Below are 18551 nucleotides of genomic sequence, written 5' to 3'. Positions count from 1 at the left end.
CTCTGCAGTTGTGTTTTCCTCTTTGGCTTCACTGGTGACAGTCAAGTGGCTTTTCTCTTCTCTGAGATCTCTCCTTTTCCTTCCTGCAGTTCTGAGCCAAGAAGAACACTCAAGGTAGGGCAAGGAGCCGAATGGGAAGGGGAACCCAGATGCCACCCCCGCCAGGCCCACAGCTGCTCCCCAGGGTGCTTGCACCTGCCCTCCCTGTCTGGGCTGGAAGCAGGGTGCCCTCTACAACATGCCCAAAGCCTTGGAGAGCCAGTGTGCATCTTCTAGGCCTGGGGCACAGGAAAAGGGCTGCTGTCAGGAGGCAGAGCTGAGCGGTGCAGAACAGTCTCAGACCAGCCCACGGTCGTTTTCAAGTCCCAGCATGGACTGAGCACGCCTGGGTTTGGATCCCGCCTCTCTCCCATACCAGCTGCGTGACTGAGGAGATGTACCTTCTCTGAACCTGTTTCCTCACCTGTGAAGAGGGAGTGCTGGTACTTTAGCACTTCCCCCACAGCACTGTGGTAAAGGTTAAATTACACACAACAATGTGTGTGGGGGAAGGGGCCTGGCGGCTGGTAGCGCTTTGCCTCCCTCACCTGGAGGCTTGTTGCATTTCCCAGGCATTTGGAAGAACCCACGGTAGCAGCAGTGGGAAACCTCTGGGCAGGTGAGGGAGGAGCACAGTGGGAAGAGTGGATCCAAGATTTGAGAATCAGGAGGGAGGTGACATTCACACTGCGTGTGCCCCACACCACCCACGGTTCTCCACCTTGTGCACAGATGAGCTAACTAGGAATCCTTCCAGCAACCCCTGAGGTGGTACTGTTATCATCCCTGTTCTCCAGGTGAGGGGATAAGGCACAGAAAGGGTGAGTGACTTGTGCCGGGGCTCAGTGGGAAGGGCAGCTTTACATCCAGGCAGCGGGCAGGTGTGTCTGTGGTGCGATGTTGCTATGCTGCCAGGTAGGCGAGGTCAGACAAGCATGCTTGCCTTCAGCCAGAACACTACCAAAGACAACCCTTGAAGAGGGGACTAGACTTTGTCATCCAGGTAGATTCCAGTAGGGAGGGAGTTGGAAAGTGGGCAGTGGGTGCAGTGGTTAGGACTTGGCTTTAGAATCAGACAGACCTGGGCTCAGTCTCACTCTGCTTTGTGACCTTGGGCAACTTACTTATCCTTTCAGGGCCTCTGAGATCTCACCTGTGTTATTCTCTGGGCTGCTGGGAGGATTAATGAGATAATGTGCTCCGTATAGGGGTGGAGGGTGGGGGTGATGGTGCGGGGAGCCCACACAGCTTCTTTGTTCTTAAGTTTTCTGAATCTCCAGACACCAAAATGTAAGACTGTCGTGGGAGTGGGGAGCGGTCCTGGAAAATCCTGGTGCTCACAGGAGGTGGGTCCTCATGCTGCAAGCGTGGGGATTTGCAGCATCCTCACTGCCCCTTCCACGTAAGGATAAGAAATGAGGGTTGTGGAGGGGAAACAGGCAGGCACTTTTTCAGAAGAGCAGCTGGCATTCCCCAGCAGCATTTCTGAGAAAAGGAGCCTGGAGTTTGATCCAGGGCAGGGACATGGCTGGAGAGTAGGATGAAGTCCAGGCTGGGGATTTGGAACAGCCTGGGTCCCAGCTGGGAGGAGAGAGCAGAGAGCAAGCTCAGCCTGAGGACAGCCTTGCAGCCGAGACACAGGGAGGGAGATGAAAGCAGAGGCAGCCAGGGTGGGGGACACCATGGAAGCCCCAGCAGAGGGGTGAGAGGCCACGTGATGAAGTCAGCCTGGGGCATTTTTTTCCAGCTATCGAGTCCTGGGAGCGTGTGGTCTTCCCATTGTGTCAACCATCTAGGCAGAAGGCAGCAGACCTGGACATGAATTGGAGCTTCCAGGCTGGAAGGGATCTTAGCCAGAATGAAGAGGATCAGAATGACCTGTGAGCCATGCACAAGTGACCCATCCCTGATAATGAAGTGCCACAGGCTAGGTGTGCTTTTTTTAACTTCCGATAAATCAGGGCCTATCCAAAGTCATACCTGTGAGAGTCCCTCATACTCGCCCAGTACGTTTTCTTGGGTGGAACAGAAAGGGGTTGAGTATCAGCTACTAGATGCCCTGGAATTGCTAGGTATTGTTGTGAGCATGCGTTGTCTGTTGCTTCTGCAGTGTTCATCTAAGCAGATTGAGATCCACGGTTATGGCTGCTTTTTTCTGAGGCTCAGCCTCCTGCTTGAACCTCCCCAGGGCTTGTCCAGCTTCTCTGCACGTCCCAGCTACGTGATCTTACTCCCTCCACTGGACAGCTTGTGAAAGGAAAGCCCTAGGCTCAGAGATAAGCTTGCCAGCATTATTCATAATAGAGACAAACCAAGAACAAGCCAGGGCTCAAATGAAAAACAACAGGAGAAAGATTACATCTAAGTTATGATAAGTTCACCTACTAGAGTAGTCATCAGACATTAAAAATGATCATTGGGAAGCTTCTGTAGCAACATAGAAAAGTATTTATAAAGTGACACTAAGTAAAAAAATTTTCACCCAGTATTGTTCTCTATGATCACAAATATATGACAAAATATATTTATTTAAAAACAAACACTAATTGAATGTTTGTTGTGTTTGGTCCTTGCACTCAATGTACACGTTACCTTACTTAGTCTCCAGCTGCAGAGTAGAGTAGTTGGTATTTTTCCCCTTTTACAAATGAGGAAACAGAGGGTCATAGTGGTTCAGTGAAGCTTCCCAGTCAGGAATTCAGAGCCAGGATTTGAACTCCATGCTTAACGTTCTCTCCACCATATCATGATGGGATCAAGATTAGAGAAGGGGGTTATCAGTAACTTTTTTCTCTCTCAGATTTCCTTTTCCATTACCATTATTAGAAATTTCTAAAGGAAGTAAGTGTTGGCAGCTCATTTGAGAGTGAGGACCAACTCAATAAACGCTTTGCTCTCTTTTCCAGGATGACATGGAAGCATACCGGACCCAGAATCGCTTTCTCAACTCCGAGATCCACCAGGTCACAAAGATTTGGAGAAAGGTGGCCGAGAAGGAGAGGGCCCTCTTGATGAAGGTGAGGGGCGGGAGCCCTGTCCTGGCTCTATTCCCAGCCACCCTTCCTGTCCTCTCACCGTCTCACCACTCTTTCACTCTCCTCATTATTACTCCTCTCCCTCGGGACTGTGCCTTTGATGATTGGCCTTCCAAATCCCAGGGATCTGCGCTCTGCTGACTGCTGCTTCTGATCATGGAGAAGCAGAGGGAGAGGCAGGCAGCCACTGTTCCACCTCCCCACGTTGCTCCCCATACAGGCCTGTCCTGAATCCTTTTTCAGCTGAGGTTTCTTTAATCAATTCCACCCCCAATTATTAGATTCGGATGTCCAGTTTTCAACAAAATATCAGAAAGCATTCAAAGAAACAGGAAGTTATGGCCCATTTGGAAGTAAAAATAAATCGACAGAAAGTGTCCCAGCAAAAGACCTGATGGCAGATCTACCAGACAAAGACTTTAAAACAATTGTCTTAAAGGTGCTCAGAGAACTAAAGGAAGATGTGGAGAGTCAAGAAAGCAGTGTGTGAACAAAATAAAAATATCAAGAAAGAGAGAACCTAGAAAGAAACCAAAAGAGATTCTGGAGCTAAAAAGTATAGTAACTGAAATGAAAAATTCACTTAGAGAGATTTACAGGCAGATTTGAGCAGGCAGAAAGAATCAATGAATGTGAAGATAGGACAGTGGGAATTACTGAGTCAGAAAGTGAAAATACTGAAGAAAAGTGAACAGAGCCCGGTGACCTGTGAGACACCATTAAGCAGAACAACATACCTATCATATTATGGGAGTCCCAGAAGGAGAAGAGAAAGTGAAAGGGGCAGAGAGAATATTTGAAGAAATAATAGTTGAAAACTTTCCAAATTTTATGAAAAAACGTGAATACAATTGGCCCTCCATATCCACTGTTTGTGACAGTGGATGGAAAATATTCTCAAAAAAAATTCCAGAAATTTCCAAAAAGCAAAACTGAATTTGTTGCATGCTGGCAAATATTTACATAGCATTTACATTGTATTTGGTATTATAAGTAATCTAGAGATGATTTAAAGTATCCAAGGGGATGTGTGTAGGTTATATGCAAATAACACACCATTTTATACATGACTTGGGCACCCACAGATTTTGTTATCCAAGAGGAGTCCTGGGACCAATCCCTTGCAAATACCAAGGGGTGACCCTATAAACATCCAAGAAGCTCAACAGACTTCAAATAAGATAAACTCAAAGAGACCCACACCAAGACACATTATATCGAAACTTTCGAAGGGCAAAAGACAAAGAGATACCTTGAAAGCAGAGAGAAGTGACTCATCACACACAAAGGGACCCTCAACAAGATGACGAGCAGATGTCTCATCAAAAAGTCTGAAGGCCAAAAGGCAGTAGGCTGAGAGAGTCAAAGCGCTAAAGGAAAAAAACCTGTCAACCAAGAATCCATGCCTGGCAAAGCTTTTCTTCAGAAGTGAGGGAGAAATTAAGGCATTTTCAGATAAATAAAATCTGAGGGGGTTTGTTGCCCCTAGACCTGCTGTTTAAGAAATGCTCAGGGGGAGTCCTGTGGGGTGAAATGAAAGGACAGTAACTCAAAGCTGTATAAAGAAACAGATCTCAATGAAGGGAAACACATAGGTGACTATAAAAGCTAGTATTATTGTAACAATGACAGCAAAATGACAGAAATAAGTTCCCCCTTGTCAGTAATTACTTTAAATGTAAATAGATTATGGGTGGGGAGTATAACTCAGTTGGAGGGCCCATTCTGGCATTCATGAGGTCCTGGGTTCAATCCCTAGTGCCTCTGTTAGGGGGGAAAATGTAAATAGATTAAAGTCACCAGTCAAAAAACAGAGATTGGGAAAAATGGATAAAAATGCATAATCCAACTATATACTGTCTACCAGAGGTTGATTTTAGATCCAAAGACAGAAATAGATTGAATGTGTAAGGAAAGACAAGGATATTCTATGCAAATGGTAACCAAAAGAAAGCAGGGTAGCTATACTAATATTAGACAAAAAAGACTTTAAATTTTTTAAAAAGTGATAAGAGACAAAGACATTATATTTTAATAAAAGGGTGAGGAGTATGGAGTGTACTCTGAGGAAACTGAGAGTTGTTAAAGGATTTTGAGTGGGAGGGCCTCAGATGAATGTTTTGAGAAGACTGCTGTGGGTGCTCGGTGGAGGGTGGACTTGAGGAGGTGGGCCTGGAAGTAGGGAGACTTGGGAGTCTGCAGCAGAAATCCCATAGAAGTGAACTGGTGGGGGACTCAGGAAGTGGCTCTGGCTTTAGAGGGAAGCAGGGGTGGGAGCCAGGTGGGACAGGTAGGAGACAGGCTCACAGAATGGCTCAGGGTTAGTGATGGTGACTGGGCAGGGGTGCCACAGGATGGCAGCCTTGGCCTAGAGACTCCCACTCTGCCACACCAGGATGAGACAGGAGCCAGCTGGCCCCGAGGTCATGGTAATGCTATGAGACAGATTTTTACTGTCCCTATCTTACAAAGACAGAACACAGGGCCCGGAGAGGTTACCTGACTTCCCCAGCACCACCCAGCTTGTGTAAATAGAAACACAAAAGTTCAAGGCAGGAGGAAGGGGTAGGCAGATGGGGAGAGTGCAGTGTGTGTCCCACGAGGTAGAGAGAGGTGGTGTGTTGGAGGAATGGAAAGAGCCCACATGGTGGCAGCAGAAGGTACGAGAGCAGTGTCCAGAGCTCCATGTCCATCCCTTGGGCACTGCTTATACCGTTATACCACCTACAGAGAGCTTGCTCTGGGCCAAGTTCCCTGGAAGAGCTTTACACACATTGGCTCATCTGAGTCTCACAAGAGTTCTAAGGCATACTCTGTATTTTCCCCATTGTACAGATGAAGAAATTAAGGCACAGAGAGGTTAAGTAACTTGCCATAGGTTACCCAGCCTGAGTGGCTGAACCAGAATGGGACTGCAGGCCATGCAAGAGCCTGTGCTGCTCCTGCCCACCTCTCCCTGCTTTTTCTGAATCCAGCTTCAGCCTTGGGACGGGTCCTCTCCTGCCTGGAACCTTTCTGCCTTGATGTAAACCCTTGGGTTCGGGGCTCATCTCCTTTCCCTTACATGAATGGCCGGGGTGGGGATGGATGGGGGTCCAGCTGGAAGATGGGCTGGACTGCCTGAAGCTGTTCAGGTCTAGGGCCTCTGGCCCAAGCCCAACTAGATGGCCTGACCAGCCCCATCCCTCCCTCCCACAGTGTGCCTACCTCCAAGCCAAGAACTGCCAGATGGAAAGCAAGTACCTGGCGGGGCTGCGGAGGCTGCAGGAGGCCATGGGGGGCGAGGCCAGTGAGTGCTCGGAGCTGCTGAGGCAGCTCATCCAGGAGGCGCTGCAGTGGGAAGCTGGTGACTCCTCGGCCGACAGCGTCGTGCTGAGCCCCGTCAGGTAAGCCCAGAGCAGGGCTGGGTCTGCAGGACCTGGGGTCCCTGCTGCCAGTTGCTGCTGACCTTGTGTCACATCCCTGACCTCCTTGGGCCTTCAGACAAATGAGCATGTGGCTGGAATGAGCCCTGTTTCACAGCTGAGGTGGTGCAGGCTCAGCAGAGGCAGCCCCTTGCCCAAGGCCACACAGCACATTAGTGCATCTGACATGCGCCTGCCTCTAGAGTTCTGTTTTTCCCACTTCCCCAGGCTGCCCCCTAGAGGTGTTTGTCAGAGCCAAGCTTGCTGAGGACAGTGGACTTGGACAGTTAAATATAATGGAGGGGCTGTGGCTGGGGTTAAAGGCCCCTAAAGGTTGGGTGGTCCAGTGGCCAGAGCCCAGGCTTTGGAGCCACATCTGGCTTTCCCACTTTGGGACCCTGGGCAAATCACTTTACCTTTGAGCCTCATATTCAGCGTCTGTTAGACAGGGGCTCAGATCCCTGCTTTGCAGGATCATGAGCATTAAATGAGATAGCACATGCAGAGCACGTGCTAGAGGCAAATAAACATTGACTAAATGAAAGGCCATCTGGGTCGGGTCCCCAGCTCTATTTCCGCTTGTCATTGGTTCTCTCTATTCCCCGTCTGCCCTTGGGCCTCCTGGCCATGGAAGTGGGTTTCTGGAATGGCAGTACAGGACACCTTGCGCCTAAGGCTGCATGGAGTAATAAGAGGGTGCTATATATTTGCACAGCATGAATGAGTAAATATCTTTTCAGCATTTACCATGTGCCAGGCAGTGTCCAGCCCCTAGCAGTTTACGTCAGAGGATCTCACTGGGTCTTCATGAGGCCGAGCAGGAGTTCCTGTACCCATGGTACAGAGCAGACTGAGGTTCGGAGCAGGAAGTGACCTGCCCAGAGTTACAAGGCCAACCTGCAGTGAAGCCAGGCAGGATCCCTGCCTAGGGTCCACCCTCTCCCCGCTGCCCCTTATCTGGGGAAGGGCCTTGCAGGGTGCCGCTGACACGGGATTTTGCTGGCAGCGAGTACGACGAGTACGGCTTCCTGACAGTGCCCAACTACGAGGTGGAAGACCTGAAGCTGCTGGCCAAGATCCAGGCGCTGGAAGTGCACTCCCACCACCTGCTGGCCCATGAGGCGGTGGAGCGGCCGCTGCGGGAGCGCTGGGCAGCCCTAGGGGAGCTGGCCCCCTCAGCTGAGCTCAAGCAGCTGCTGCGGGCGGGTGTGCCCCACGAGCACCGGCCGCACATCTGGAGGTGGCTGGTCCGCTTCCGCGTCCAGCACCTGCAGGCCCCCGGCCGCTACCAGGAGCTGCTGAGCCGGAGCCAGGCCTGCAAGCACCCCGCCGCCCGGCAGATCGAGCTGGATCTGAACCGGACCTTCCCCAACAACAAGCATTTCACCTGTCCCACCTCCAGCTTCCCTGACAAGCTCCGCCGGGTACTGCTGGCCTTCTCCTGGCAGAACCCCACCATCGGCTACTGCCAGGGCCTGAACAGGTGAGCCACACAGCCCTACCTCCCAGGGCACCTCTCAGTCTCTTTGGACCCTCTCAAGAAGCTGGATGGGGCTTATGTACAGATGGGGACCAGCAGGTGAAAAGGACATGCTCAAAAGAGCATTGGCCCAGAGCCCCAGGCTCCCGGTCCCGTGCCCTCTCCTGCGGTCTGTGCTCCAGGTGGTACTGCTCTCTTAGAGAGCATGCGAGCGGGCCCCTGGGGTTAAGTCACGCACAGCCAGCTCACGTATTGCACCACTGCCTGGGTCAGGGATCGTTGCTTTAAACAAAACCCACTCAGAGGAGCCCAAGGAAAAGAGAATTCGTAAATATTACAGAGGAAGCTCCCAAAAGCCAGGAAAAGGAAATAGAGCTAGGGACCAGATGGTATTGGAAGCCAGGCAACTCTTTTCTCTAGTGGGGCCACAGTACAGCACAGCCCCAGAGGGTGCCATTCATGCCATTTTCCAAGGGGGTGTTGTCCCCTGAGATAGTGTAGCCCTCTGTGGGCTACGTGGTCTCTGGCCTCTCACAATACATGGCTGCTTCCTCCTCTCTCAGCAGACCCACCTCTCTGTCTGTCAGTCTTTGGACATTTAGGGCCCATCGGGGCTGTCAGGATGGAAACCTCAGTCCCTGAGTTGAGCTTCTCAGCAACCGGCTTGTTGATACCTTCATGCCCCAGGCCTAAATTCCCAAAGAAAGGAATCTGGTCCAGCCTGGATTAATTTCTATTTCAGGTCCAACAGCAGGAGACAAGGGATGGGGGATAGAGGTAGGGTGGCGTGACTTGGTAGGGCTGCTCCCACCAGTACTATGGGGAACTCTCATGGCTGCCCCCAGTTATCTTGATAGAAGTGGCATAATCTTAAATATTTCCCAAAGCAAGTTTTGAGTCAACTCAATTTAAACACACATAATACCAAGCAAAATTTACATAAGCCATTCTGCTATTTTTCTTTTTTTTTCAAAGTAGGCAGTGTGTGACATTTATTTAACACAGAATAAATATTCAGAGTGTCCTTACTCAAATTTGAATGATTCCCAAGGGTAGATATTTTTGATACTTTTTTTCAGCCTGAATTGGGTGGAATTGAGCATATACATGTACAATTACTGGGAATTCAGGGTTAAGCCCCAACATTAATACCTTTCAGTCTAAGGCTCTTAGAAAACATGTTCACATTTCATGCTGCTCTAAATGTCTGCTATAGGGGATGTCTGTAGAAATTCATTCATTCATTCATGTATTCAACAGCCAAGCAGAAGCCTGTGCACGTCTCATCTGTTTGAACATGTTAAAATCCAGAAGGGACAAAACTTTGAATCCTCTTTGGATTTGAAGGGAGCTGGAAGCTATAGGATTAGTATGAATAATAATTTTTACATTTCTTGCAAAGGTCAGGAAGGAACTAAGACTTAAAGAGGGCCTCTTGGATGCCAGGTACTTTACATACCAGACACCATCTAAGCCTCATAAAAACCCTGCCAGGTGGGCATCAGTACCCACATTGTCCAGGTGAGACAAGAGAGGGTCTGAGAAGCTAAGGAACCTGCCTGGGCCTCACCGTGCAAGGGGGCTGGGCCAGCTGCTCACCGTGGTCTCCAGCTCCCAGACCTCGTCCTTCCTACCACCTGCCCTCACCCAGAATGGGAACTGTGGCAGAGAGTGTGCTGAGAGCTCCCAGAAACCTTTTTTCCTGATCAGATAAAACCTTTTTTCCTGATCAGATATAACCTTTTTTGAGAGCAGGAATGCAGTTAGCCATATGTGGGCTTTGGAGTCTAATCTGTGCTGCAGGGGCAGAGGGGAAATCCTATAGCAGGAGGGGTTCTTGAGGTCAGCCTCACAGAAGGAACAGCAGAGACCAAGAGGGGGAGACACCCAGAGGTATTTCTTTCCTTCTTTCTGTAAATGCTGCTTTTGCCAATAATTGTCATTTAGGAAGATATTCATACTGTTGCTTTAAATAGAAAGTTTTTGGAATAGAGCCTGTTTAAATGTGGAGAGTGCATTGTATTCTTTTCAAGGCCCCTAAACCCAGCTGGCCGGCCCCTTTCACTCATCTGAGTGCTACTGTCTAGTGGCGGCCAGTAGAACTGCATGTGTGGTGTCTCAAAAGAGGATGGAACCTGCTTTTATGCTACAAACCCAGCCTTGTTTGAGGGAGACAGATATCATAGTAATGATTTAATGCTGATTCAGAGCAAAAATTGTTAAATCCACATCTCTCTAAAATATAACCGGTGCTTTTTAAGTAGTTTTTTCCTTTCTCGCATCACCCTCCTTTACAGACTTACTTGGGCTTGAGTGTCTTCAGTTAGAGTCTGGCTGTAGCCCTGAGCATTTGCTAGAATGCTTTTTACTGACCTTTTTTCCCCTTTTTCACCCCTTTTAAGTGTACAACTCAATGATCTCTAGTAAATTCACAGAGTTGCACAGCCATCCTCACAGTCCGGTTTTAGAACATTTCCATCACCCCTAAAAGATACCTTGGGCCCATTTGCTTCTATGAATCTGCTTGTTGTGGGCATTTCATTTACCAGTCATACAGTATGTGGTCATTTGCATCAAGTTCTTTTGCTTAGCGTAGTGTTCTTGAGGTTCAACCATGTCATAGCATGTATTTTTTTTTACTGAGAAGCATTCCATCACATGGATGTGCCATATTTTGATTATCCACTAACCAGCTGATGGACATTTGGACTGTTTCTACATTTTGGCTATTATGAATAATGCCATGAACATTCCTGGGCAAGTCTTTGTGTGAATGTATATTTTCCTTTCTGTCGGGGGCATTTTTTTCAACAGAGGCTCAATTTCCATTGTCTAAATGTACCATAACTTTTTAAAATCTTTTTTGTTTTGTTTTGTTATGAGAATTCGGCCACAGATATTCTTATGTCTGGGCTATTCTGCAGCATTAAAACACAACTGAAAAAGTTTTAAAAGTCACAAGGAATACACATCTAAAATTTTCACTAACCCAAAAAAGTTCCCAGTACCAACAGGTAAGGCCCACAGAGTGGCAGGGAGGCCTGCTGAGGAGTCAGGGATGGGGCAGGAAGCAGAGGCCGGCCAAGGGTGAGGCAGCTTCCTGGGAGTTAAGCCAGAAGACAGGCACAGGCCAGCGAACCTCCCTGTGGCTATTAATGAGAACCTGTGACCTGGGCCTCTTCAAGGGGACCAGTCTCTGGGAAGCTGAGAGCAATATGATTTGGAAACAAAGCTCATGGAAGTAAAAACAAGGTCCTTTGGCCTCCTCCACCAGGAGGAGGGGTCCTGAGTTACCCCACCAACCATGTTGAGAGCATTCTTGGATTCAGAAATCATGTCATACCCTTGCCCCCAGTGGCATTACTGAGACTTGCAAAAACAGTGGTGTTGGTTCCCAAAGCCCCACGCCTTGCTTAGGGCCTTCCATGAGTGGCATCTTAGCAGGACTAAACCTCCCTTCTGACACAAAAGCTTTATCCTACCGGTTCAGGATTGAGTCAAAATATTAAAAATAGTACAAACCACTGAACATTACCAACAGCTCACATATCAAATCACTGACCTTTTACTGTGAGCAGAAGTCTGAGCTAATGCTGATAGCCAGCTCCTGACTGAGCACATCCTGAGTGAGGCTCTAGTGGAATGAGGAGGGATGGAGAGAACAGGCTGGACTTAGGGAGCCCTCGGTTCTATTTCCAGTCTGCTGCCACCTGACTGTATAGTCTTGAGCAAGTCAGTTTAGCTCTTTGGGCCTCAGTTTTCCTGTTTCTGCAATGACCAGGGATAACCAGTAGGAAGTAACTGCCTGGAGCCTCCTTGTCTTGTGAGTTTCTGAGGCAGCCTTCAGACTCAGTGGGAAAGAGTGCTGTGATCAATTAGTTATGTCTGCCCCAGGCACACACAAAGACAGTGGTGGCCGATGTATCACATTTGCTATCCCTGAGCTAAATAACCTCTGTAGGCCTTCCCACTTCTCCATCTCTGAGAGGGCAAAGCCTCTTATTTCCAAGAGACCTGTAACTGTTCTCTCCATCCACTCAGCTAGACTCAGGAGGACTTGGTACAAATATTTTAGCTGGAGTGGAGAGAAATTCCTTCCCAATCTACTAGGGGGCAAAAAGGAATTTCTTTCTTCTTTTGAGAAACCCTGTTTCTAAAAAAAGCATGAACCTCAGAAGAGGTAATAAATCCAATCTAGTAAGAGCCCAGAGAAGCAGGAATATCTGGACAATGAAATGTGCTCTCTAAGTCCATCGAGAGCATGAGGCTACCCAGTGCTGAAAGCAGCCTCTCCCCAAGGAGATTCAGCAGATGCACTGTACACAGCCCCATTGGACAACCTTGTGTCAGTCACATGGGGCTTTGTTACCGTGGGATTTCTAAGAGGCTTTGGTAAGATACTGCATATCATGAGCCTCTAGAAGGGGACTAGGGTGTGCAGCATTCCTCACACATCTTTGAATGTGGGACTATGTGTCCATCTAGCATCTTGAGAGACCAGTACATTCTGGGAAATGTATTCTTGGATTGGCCCTGGACGAGACCTGCCAGGGAAGGTGGGAGAAGAGAGAAAGCAGTGCTTCTTCCAGGCAGACATCCCAGCTCAACACTGTGGGCTTTTCTTCTTACCCGTGATCTCATAGAGACTTGTGATAACTCTGGAGAGGGGAAGCAAAGGAGAAAAAGAACTCCATTTATTGAGCACCTGGTATATGCCCAGACAGTGAGCAAGGCGCTGTATGTCAAACGCCTCCCAGTCCTGGGAGGTGGATACTGTTAACCCCACTTGACAGGTGATGGAAGTGAGGCTCAGAAATGAGCACACTTGCCAAGGTCTCAAAGCCCGAGGATATTAAGATGAGGTTAGCTAACATTTATAAAGCGTCTCACTATGTATCAGGCACTGTGCTGGGCAGTTAAGGTGTAGTTACTCTGTTAACGCTTGTAACAATCCTGTGATAATTATGAGGAGGGTAAAGTTCAGAGAGGTTAACTCTCAGTCACCCAGCAAAGAAGCAACAGGACCAGCATTCACACCCAGGCAGTGGGACTCCAGAGGCCCTGCTCTAAAGTGATTCCCGTTGTTCTAGAAATCCCCATGGTAGTCCTCTTGAAAAGCATGTCCGTCTCACCCTAGGTACCAGGAACACGAGCCTGATTAGGAAATGGTGTTGGGCAGGACATCCCCTGGGTAGCCACCTCTGCCAAGGGCTGCCTAGGTTATAACTTCCATGGGTCACCCAGGTCTCCTTCCCTCCCACTCCAGACTGGCAGCCATCGCTCTGCTGGTCCTAGATGAGGAGGAGAGTGCCTTCTGGTGTCTGGTAGCCATCGTGGAGGTCATCATGCCGGCTGATTACTACAGCAAGACGCTCTTGGCATCCCAGGTGAGCAGGGCAGGGATGGGACCTGGAGCCACGCAGGTCAGTGCCCCTGTGTTGTTCCGAGAAGCCGGTGAATCTCAGGAAAGTCAGTAATGTCTCAAGCCTCTAAATCTCCCTCTGTACAGTGGGCTGCTGTGAAGTTCCAGTGAACTGATGGCCTTGAGAACTGTGGGGGCCCTGCCCACAAGATAGACCGTTGTTTTTCCGGTGGTGATGTGAGGTCATTAGAAACAGCTGATTTCCTGGAGAGGGGAGGAGAATATAATCTAATGTCACTTGGTATTTGCCAGTCAAGAATTTCAAAACAGAGGTCAGGTAGGGTGGAAGTCGGGACTGGGAAGATGGGAGGTGACGGAAATTCTTCACGCACGCTCACCACAGCCTCCTGAGCAGCACAGCTGCCTCCGTCATCTCATGGCCCCTCGGCTGCTCTCTGAGCACAGGCCATCCCTGGAGTCAGGCGGAGCTCAGTTCAGAAGTGACCCTCCAGTAACCAGCCGTGTGCATAGCAAGCGGCATCATCTCTCTGAAATCCAGGCTTGCCAGCTTTTGAATGGGAGTAACGTTACTTCCTGGGCTTGCTGAGAGGTATAAATGGGAAACCATTTCAAACCTGCCACCTCTACCCCCCAGCCTCTCGCTCCTCGCCCCTTGTCCCATTCTTGCTCCATCAGCGCATGTGCTTTATGGAGACAGGCCACCCAGAAGGAACCTTCTCACTCCCCTTCCAAGCCTACTAAGCCATTACCCGCCCACCCATCCTGTTCTTTCCTACTGCGAGCACCGAGCACCAAACACTGCTTCCTCCTTCTGGGACACGGACCTGGGTGGGGAGGTGAGGAGAGAGATTAGGGATGGAGATCAAAACTTAGGAGTCATCAGGAAATAGATGGTGAATCAGGTAAGGATTGTGTGTGGCTGTGTGGCAGGGAGACCCAACCTAACAGTGGCTTAAATGGGGGGTTATTTTTCCCAGATAATGAGAAAGCTGAAGGCTCCTTCCAGCTCTCTGTTCTGCAACGTGACTTTCATTCTCCTGCTCATCACCTCGTGGTCACAAGATGGCTGCACCACCTCTGGCACTGTGGCCATGGTCCAGGCTGAAAGAAGCAGAGGGTGAAAGGCAGGCACTGGCTGGCTCCCCTTCCAATAGCCTTCCCCACCCAGCAACTTCCGCTTACCTCTTATTGGTCAGAACTGTGTTGCATGGCACCTCTAGTTGCAAGGCAGGCTGGGAAATATACAAATATTTTATTTTACAACTATTTCACTATCACATTTTAACATCTCTGGAATTGAGGTATATTGTATAAACCAATGTGTTATGGTGTGTGTTTTGTTTGTTTTCTTTATTTTTAGTACAGAAAATTTCAAATGTACCAAAAAATAGAGAAAACAGTGTAGTGAACTTCCATGTATCCATTACCTAGTTTCAATAATTATCAACACAGGAAGACCAGTGCTGTTTCACCTACACTCCCACCCACTCCTTCTTTGATGACCTGGAAGTATATCTCAGACATTGTATCTGTTCATCTGTAAATCCTTCAGTAGGTTCAGTGGCATCTTCGATTCAGTGAGTTGCCCTAGGTTTTGAGCTGGACACTCGGCCTCTGCAGCAGACCTGGAGTTCAGGGAGAGGAAGGGAGAGAGAGGGCATTCGCCACAGCTGCTGGCTAAAGTCCAGAAGAAGGCTTAAATGGAGGGAAAGGGCTGAGAAACCAGCAGTTCCAAGAAAGGAAGAGCAAGAGGAGCCTAACGTAGGCTTGTCACAGAGGTAGGGGGCAGCCACAACAGAACCATGTGCCAGAGCCAGGGAAGGAGGCAGTTCTGGGAGTAATCAGCCAGGTCAAGTGCAACATTGATGGAGGTGTGACAGTGACCATGTGGAGAGTTCACTAGAAACCTCACCCAGCAGCATCACCCCTTGATGTCAGGTGTGGTTCCCCAGACACCCACCCGCAGGACCTTGCCCTGAGCATCTTGTGCATCAGGCCCAAAATGGGTAGCAAGGAGCAGCCGTGGTGTTAGCCGATAAAGCCTGAGCTCCTACTTGGCTTGACGTTCAGGGGGACAAAGGGCCAGAACTCCACTGGCCGAGAACTTATGATCCACAGAGACCTCCACATCAAAGCTCTAGCCTGGAAAGCTGCTTGCCTGTGGAGTGACCTGTCTCCTGGCCAGGCTGGGCTCTAGCTCCTCCAGGCGCTCTGTGCTCCCAGGCAGGGCAGGACCCACTGGGGGCAGCTCTAGGGTTGTGTGTGTGTGGACTGGCTGGGTGTGAAGGGGCAGGTAGGAGGGAGGCAGCACCTTCTGTGGGGCGGCAGCTGACAGCCCTCTCGTCACTTGCAGGTGGACCAGCGGGTTCTCCAGGACCTCCTCTCAGAGAAGCTGCCCAGGCTGATGGCCCACCTAGGGCAGCACCGTGTGGACCTGTCCTTCATCACCTTCAACTGGTTCCTTGTGGTCTTTGCAGACAGTCTCATCAGCAACATCCTCTTCCAAGTATGGGATGCCTTCCTCTACGAGGGCACCAAGGTAGAGCACTGTAGGGGATGGGAGGGTGCGCAGGAGGGTCCTGGCCAGGTCCCTGCATCCCCTGGGTCTCGATTCTGCCCCTAGACAATGAGAGGACAGTGCTCACTGTCAGGTCTGTGGAAGACCTCTCCTGGGAGCATGGCTTTGTAAGCTCAAGTGCTTTGCACCCGTGAGGGAAAGTAGTGCTTCTGCCCCTGAAGATGCATCCTAAAGTTGAGGGGATTTCCTTTCCCTGGAGAGGAGGCACGAGTATGACCAGGAGGGAGGTTGCTGTTCCATCCCTTGCCCCTCCAGCACCCAGGCCCCACCTTCTCCTCCTCCTGTTTGGACTGAACCCCAGACTGAGAGGCTGGCACTTGAGTCTGGTCCCAGCTCTACCCCTTACCTTGCTAGGAGATCCTGGACAGGCCATCCCCTAGCCTCTGCCCTGTATCCATGGTGATTGATAATGTACTGCACCTCACGGTTTATCCAGCACCCTCAGATCTGCCTCTCCATTCAATTCCTGCTGATGCCCCATGTAAAGACAGTGTTACCCCGAGTTGGGTCCAATAAGGGCAAGACCTTGCCCAGGGTCCCAGGACTAGTCAGTCCTAATCCCCAGATTCTGAGCTGTGTTCCCTCATGGGGTTTCCAATCTCCCCCTCCCCTTGGCCTTCCCCTACAGTTTCCTCCAAGCCTTCAACCTCTGCAGCCTGCCTAGGGATTTCCACGCCGCCTAGGGGTGTGGGCTCTACTCCCTCTGGGGATTCCCTGCCCTGGTTCCCCACACCCAACCTGAGCCCCTACTTCGCCCCCCAGGTGGTGTTCCGCTACGCCTTGGCCATTTTCAAGTACAACGAGGAGGCGATCCTGAGGCTGCAGGATGGTCTGGAGATCTACCAGTACCTGCGCTTCTTCACCAAGACCATTTGCAACAGCCAGTGAGAACCCGCTCCTGCCCCCACCCTGCCCCTCCACCACACCCACCACCCACACATGCCCACCCAGGACACATAGCAGAGAGGAGGCTGGTGTTTCCAAGTGTGGGTTCATTAGTGCTGCTAATCCTCCGTCACAGCTTTGAACTGTCTCTAGGGACTTTCCTCAGCATCTTTCTGCCCCTTAACACGACACTTGAGGCCTCCGTGCAGTTTGATTTCTTGCTCACCTTTTCCTGCCCCCAACACCCATGCCCTATGATCTTGCCAAACAGAATTATTTGAGTTACCAGACAACCTCCATCTCTAGGCTTCTGGCCTTGCAGCTTCTTCTCCTTGGACTGTCTCGTTACCTCTTCCACCACCACCATCTTTGCCTGGACTACTTCTACTGATTTTTCAAATCTCAACTCACTTGTCCCCTCCTCCAAGAAGTCTTCCCTGACCAACTTTTCCTTCCCATAGCCCTAAGCTTCCTCCTGCCTCAGTATTTGTCACTTTGGGTGGAAATTATCTTCTTATTCACTGTTTCCTCTCTGGAAGGGGCCTTGGCTGCATGAGCGGAATGAACGCAGGGGTACCTGGGACTGTTGGAGAATGTGGGCCCTGGGCGGGCACTGGCTCTGGGCTGACTGTGCTCTCCCCACAGGAAGCTGATGAACATTGCCTTCAACGACATGAACCCCTTTCCTATGAAACAGCTGTGGCAGCTGCGGACGGCCCACCGGGAGCGACTGGAGGCTGAGCTGCACGAGCTGGAGCAGTTCAAGGCAGAGTACTTGGAGACCCGGACATGCCAGGGCCCCGCGGTGCCCGAGAGTTGCACCAGTGAGGATGAGGGGGACTTGGAGGCCTGACTTGGTCACCTGCCCTCCCCAAATCCCTTTCTCACCCTTGGCTGGCAGGCCCATAGGAGGACGGCCATGGAGCAGTGATCCAGGCCCCCTACCTAAGCCCCATCACCATGTGACCCTAGGCAAGTCCCTACCATTCTCTGGGACTCAGTCACCCCATTGGGACACTGGCTTCTGAAGCCATTGGTTGGGTTATCTGCTCATGACACGTCTCCAGGATGCACCCCTTCTCACTTCCTCCATAGGGCACTTTAGCACACAGACAATCAAGAGTGCTGTCTTTATAGGGTAACCTTGAACATTCCCCAGGTTTTTTCTTTGTAAAACAGTGTAAATATTGGAAATAGTTCACAGTCTTTGGAATTTAACTGATTCTCAGTAACCAGTTGTTCCTGGGTGGGCCGGAGGCTCCAGGGTGTTTCCAGCCTGGGACGTCCCTGGCTGCTCTTCCTGTGGGCGCCTCTGCAGTGCCAGTCCCCCTCCTGGTTCCTGGAAGAGCTGGGACCCTGTGCATTTAGGGCTTCTGTCTTTCTGGGTGACACCGCCTCTCCAATGCTGGTGGGGCCTTTGTTCCAGGCCTGGCTCCCACCTAGCGAGGCCTGTTTCCTGAGCCTTGCCCCTGTTCTCTCCTTTCTGCTCACAGCCCATCTAGGGGTGGGGGTGGGGGGCATTTCCTGTCCACCACCAAGAGGAACTTGGTGTGGGGGCCTGGGTAGAGAGCCCTGGGTCAAGTGCCCAACTGCTGATCTCCCATCACCAACTTCACAGGCAGGGGCAAGGAAAGTCATGTCTTTGAAAAATGTTTGGTTGGGAGGGGGAGGAAAAGGTGGTGAGAGGGACAGAGCTGCAGCCTGTTGCCAAGTCAGGGCTGGCTCATCACAGCACCCACGTGTGCAG

General features: G+C 50.3%; 1 protein-coding gene across 5 annotated transcripts in view; it reads left to right on the top strand.

The window, feature by feature from the left end:
* The window catches only part of TBC1D2 (TBC1 domain family member 2), a 45572-nt gene extending 27569 nt beyond the window's left edge, over positions 1–18003 (top strand). For 3 of the 5 annotated variants that reach the window (XM_032478053.1, XM_032478054.1, XM_032478055.1), the window contains 7 exons: positions 2946–3056; positions 6273–6460; positions 7485–7961; positions 13225–13345; positions 15695–15880; positions 16682–16803; positions 17450–18003. In XM_032478053.1, coding sequence (XP_032333944.1) covers positions 2946–3056; positions 6273–6460; positions 7485–7961; positions 13225–13345; positions 15695–15880; positions 16682–16803; positions 17450–17657 — 1413 coding nt within the window. In that variant the 3' untranslated portion in view covers positions 17658–18003. Of the gene's footprint in view, positions 1–1458; positions 1971–2945; positions 3057–6272; positions 6461–7484; positions 7962–13224; positions 13346–15694; positions 15881–16681; positions 16804–17449 lie in introns of those variants that run through there. The other 2 variants (XM_032478057.1, XM_014561861.2) reach the window with 2 other exon arrangements.
* The last annotated feature ends 548 nt before the right edge of the window (positions 18004–18551 follow it).

Source organism: Camelus ferus, chromosome 4 (genome assembly GCF_009834535.1).
Source record: "Camelus ferus isolate YT-003-E chromosome 4, BCGSAC_Cfer_1.0, whole genome shotgun sequence".
Taxonomy (NCBI): Eukaryota; Metazoa; Chordata; class Mammalia; order Artiodactyla; family Camelidae; genus Camelus; species Camelus ferus.
This window is presented reverse-complemented; position numbering and strand designations above follow the sequence as displayed.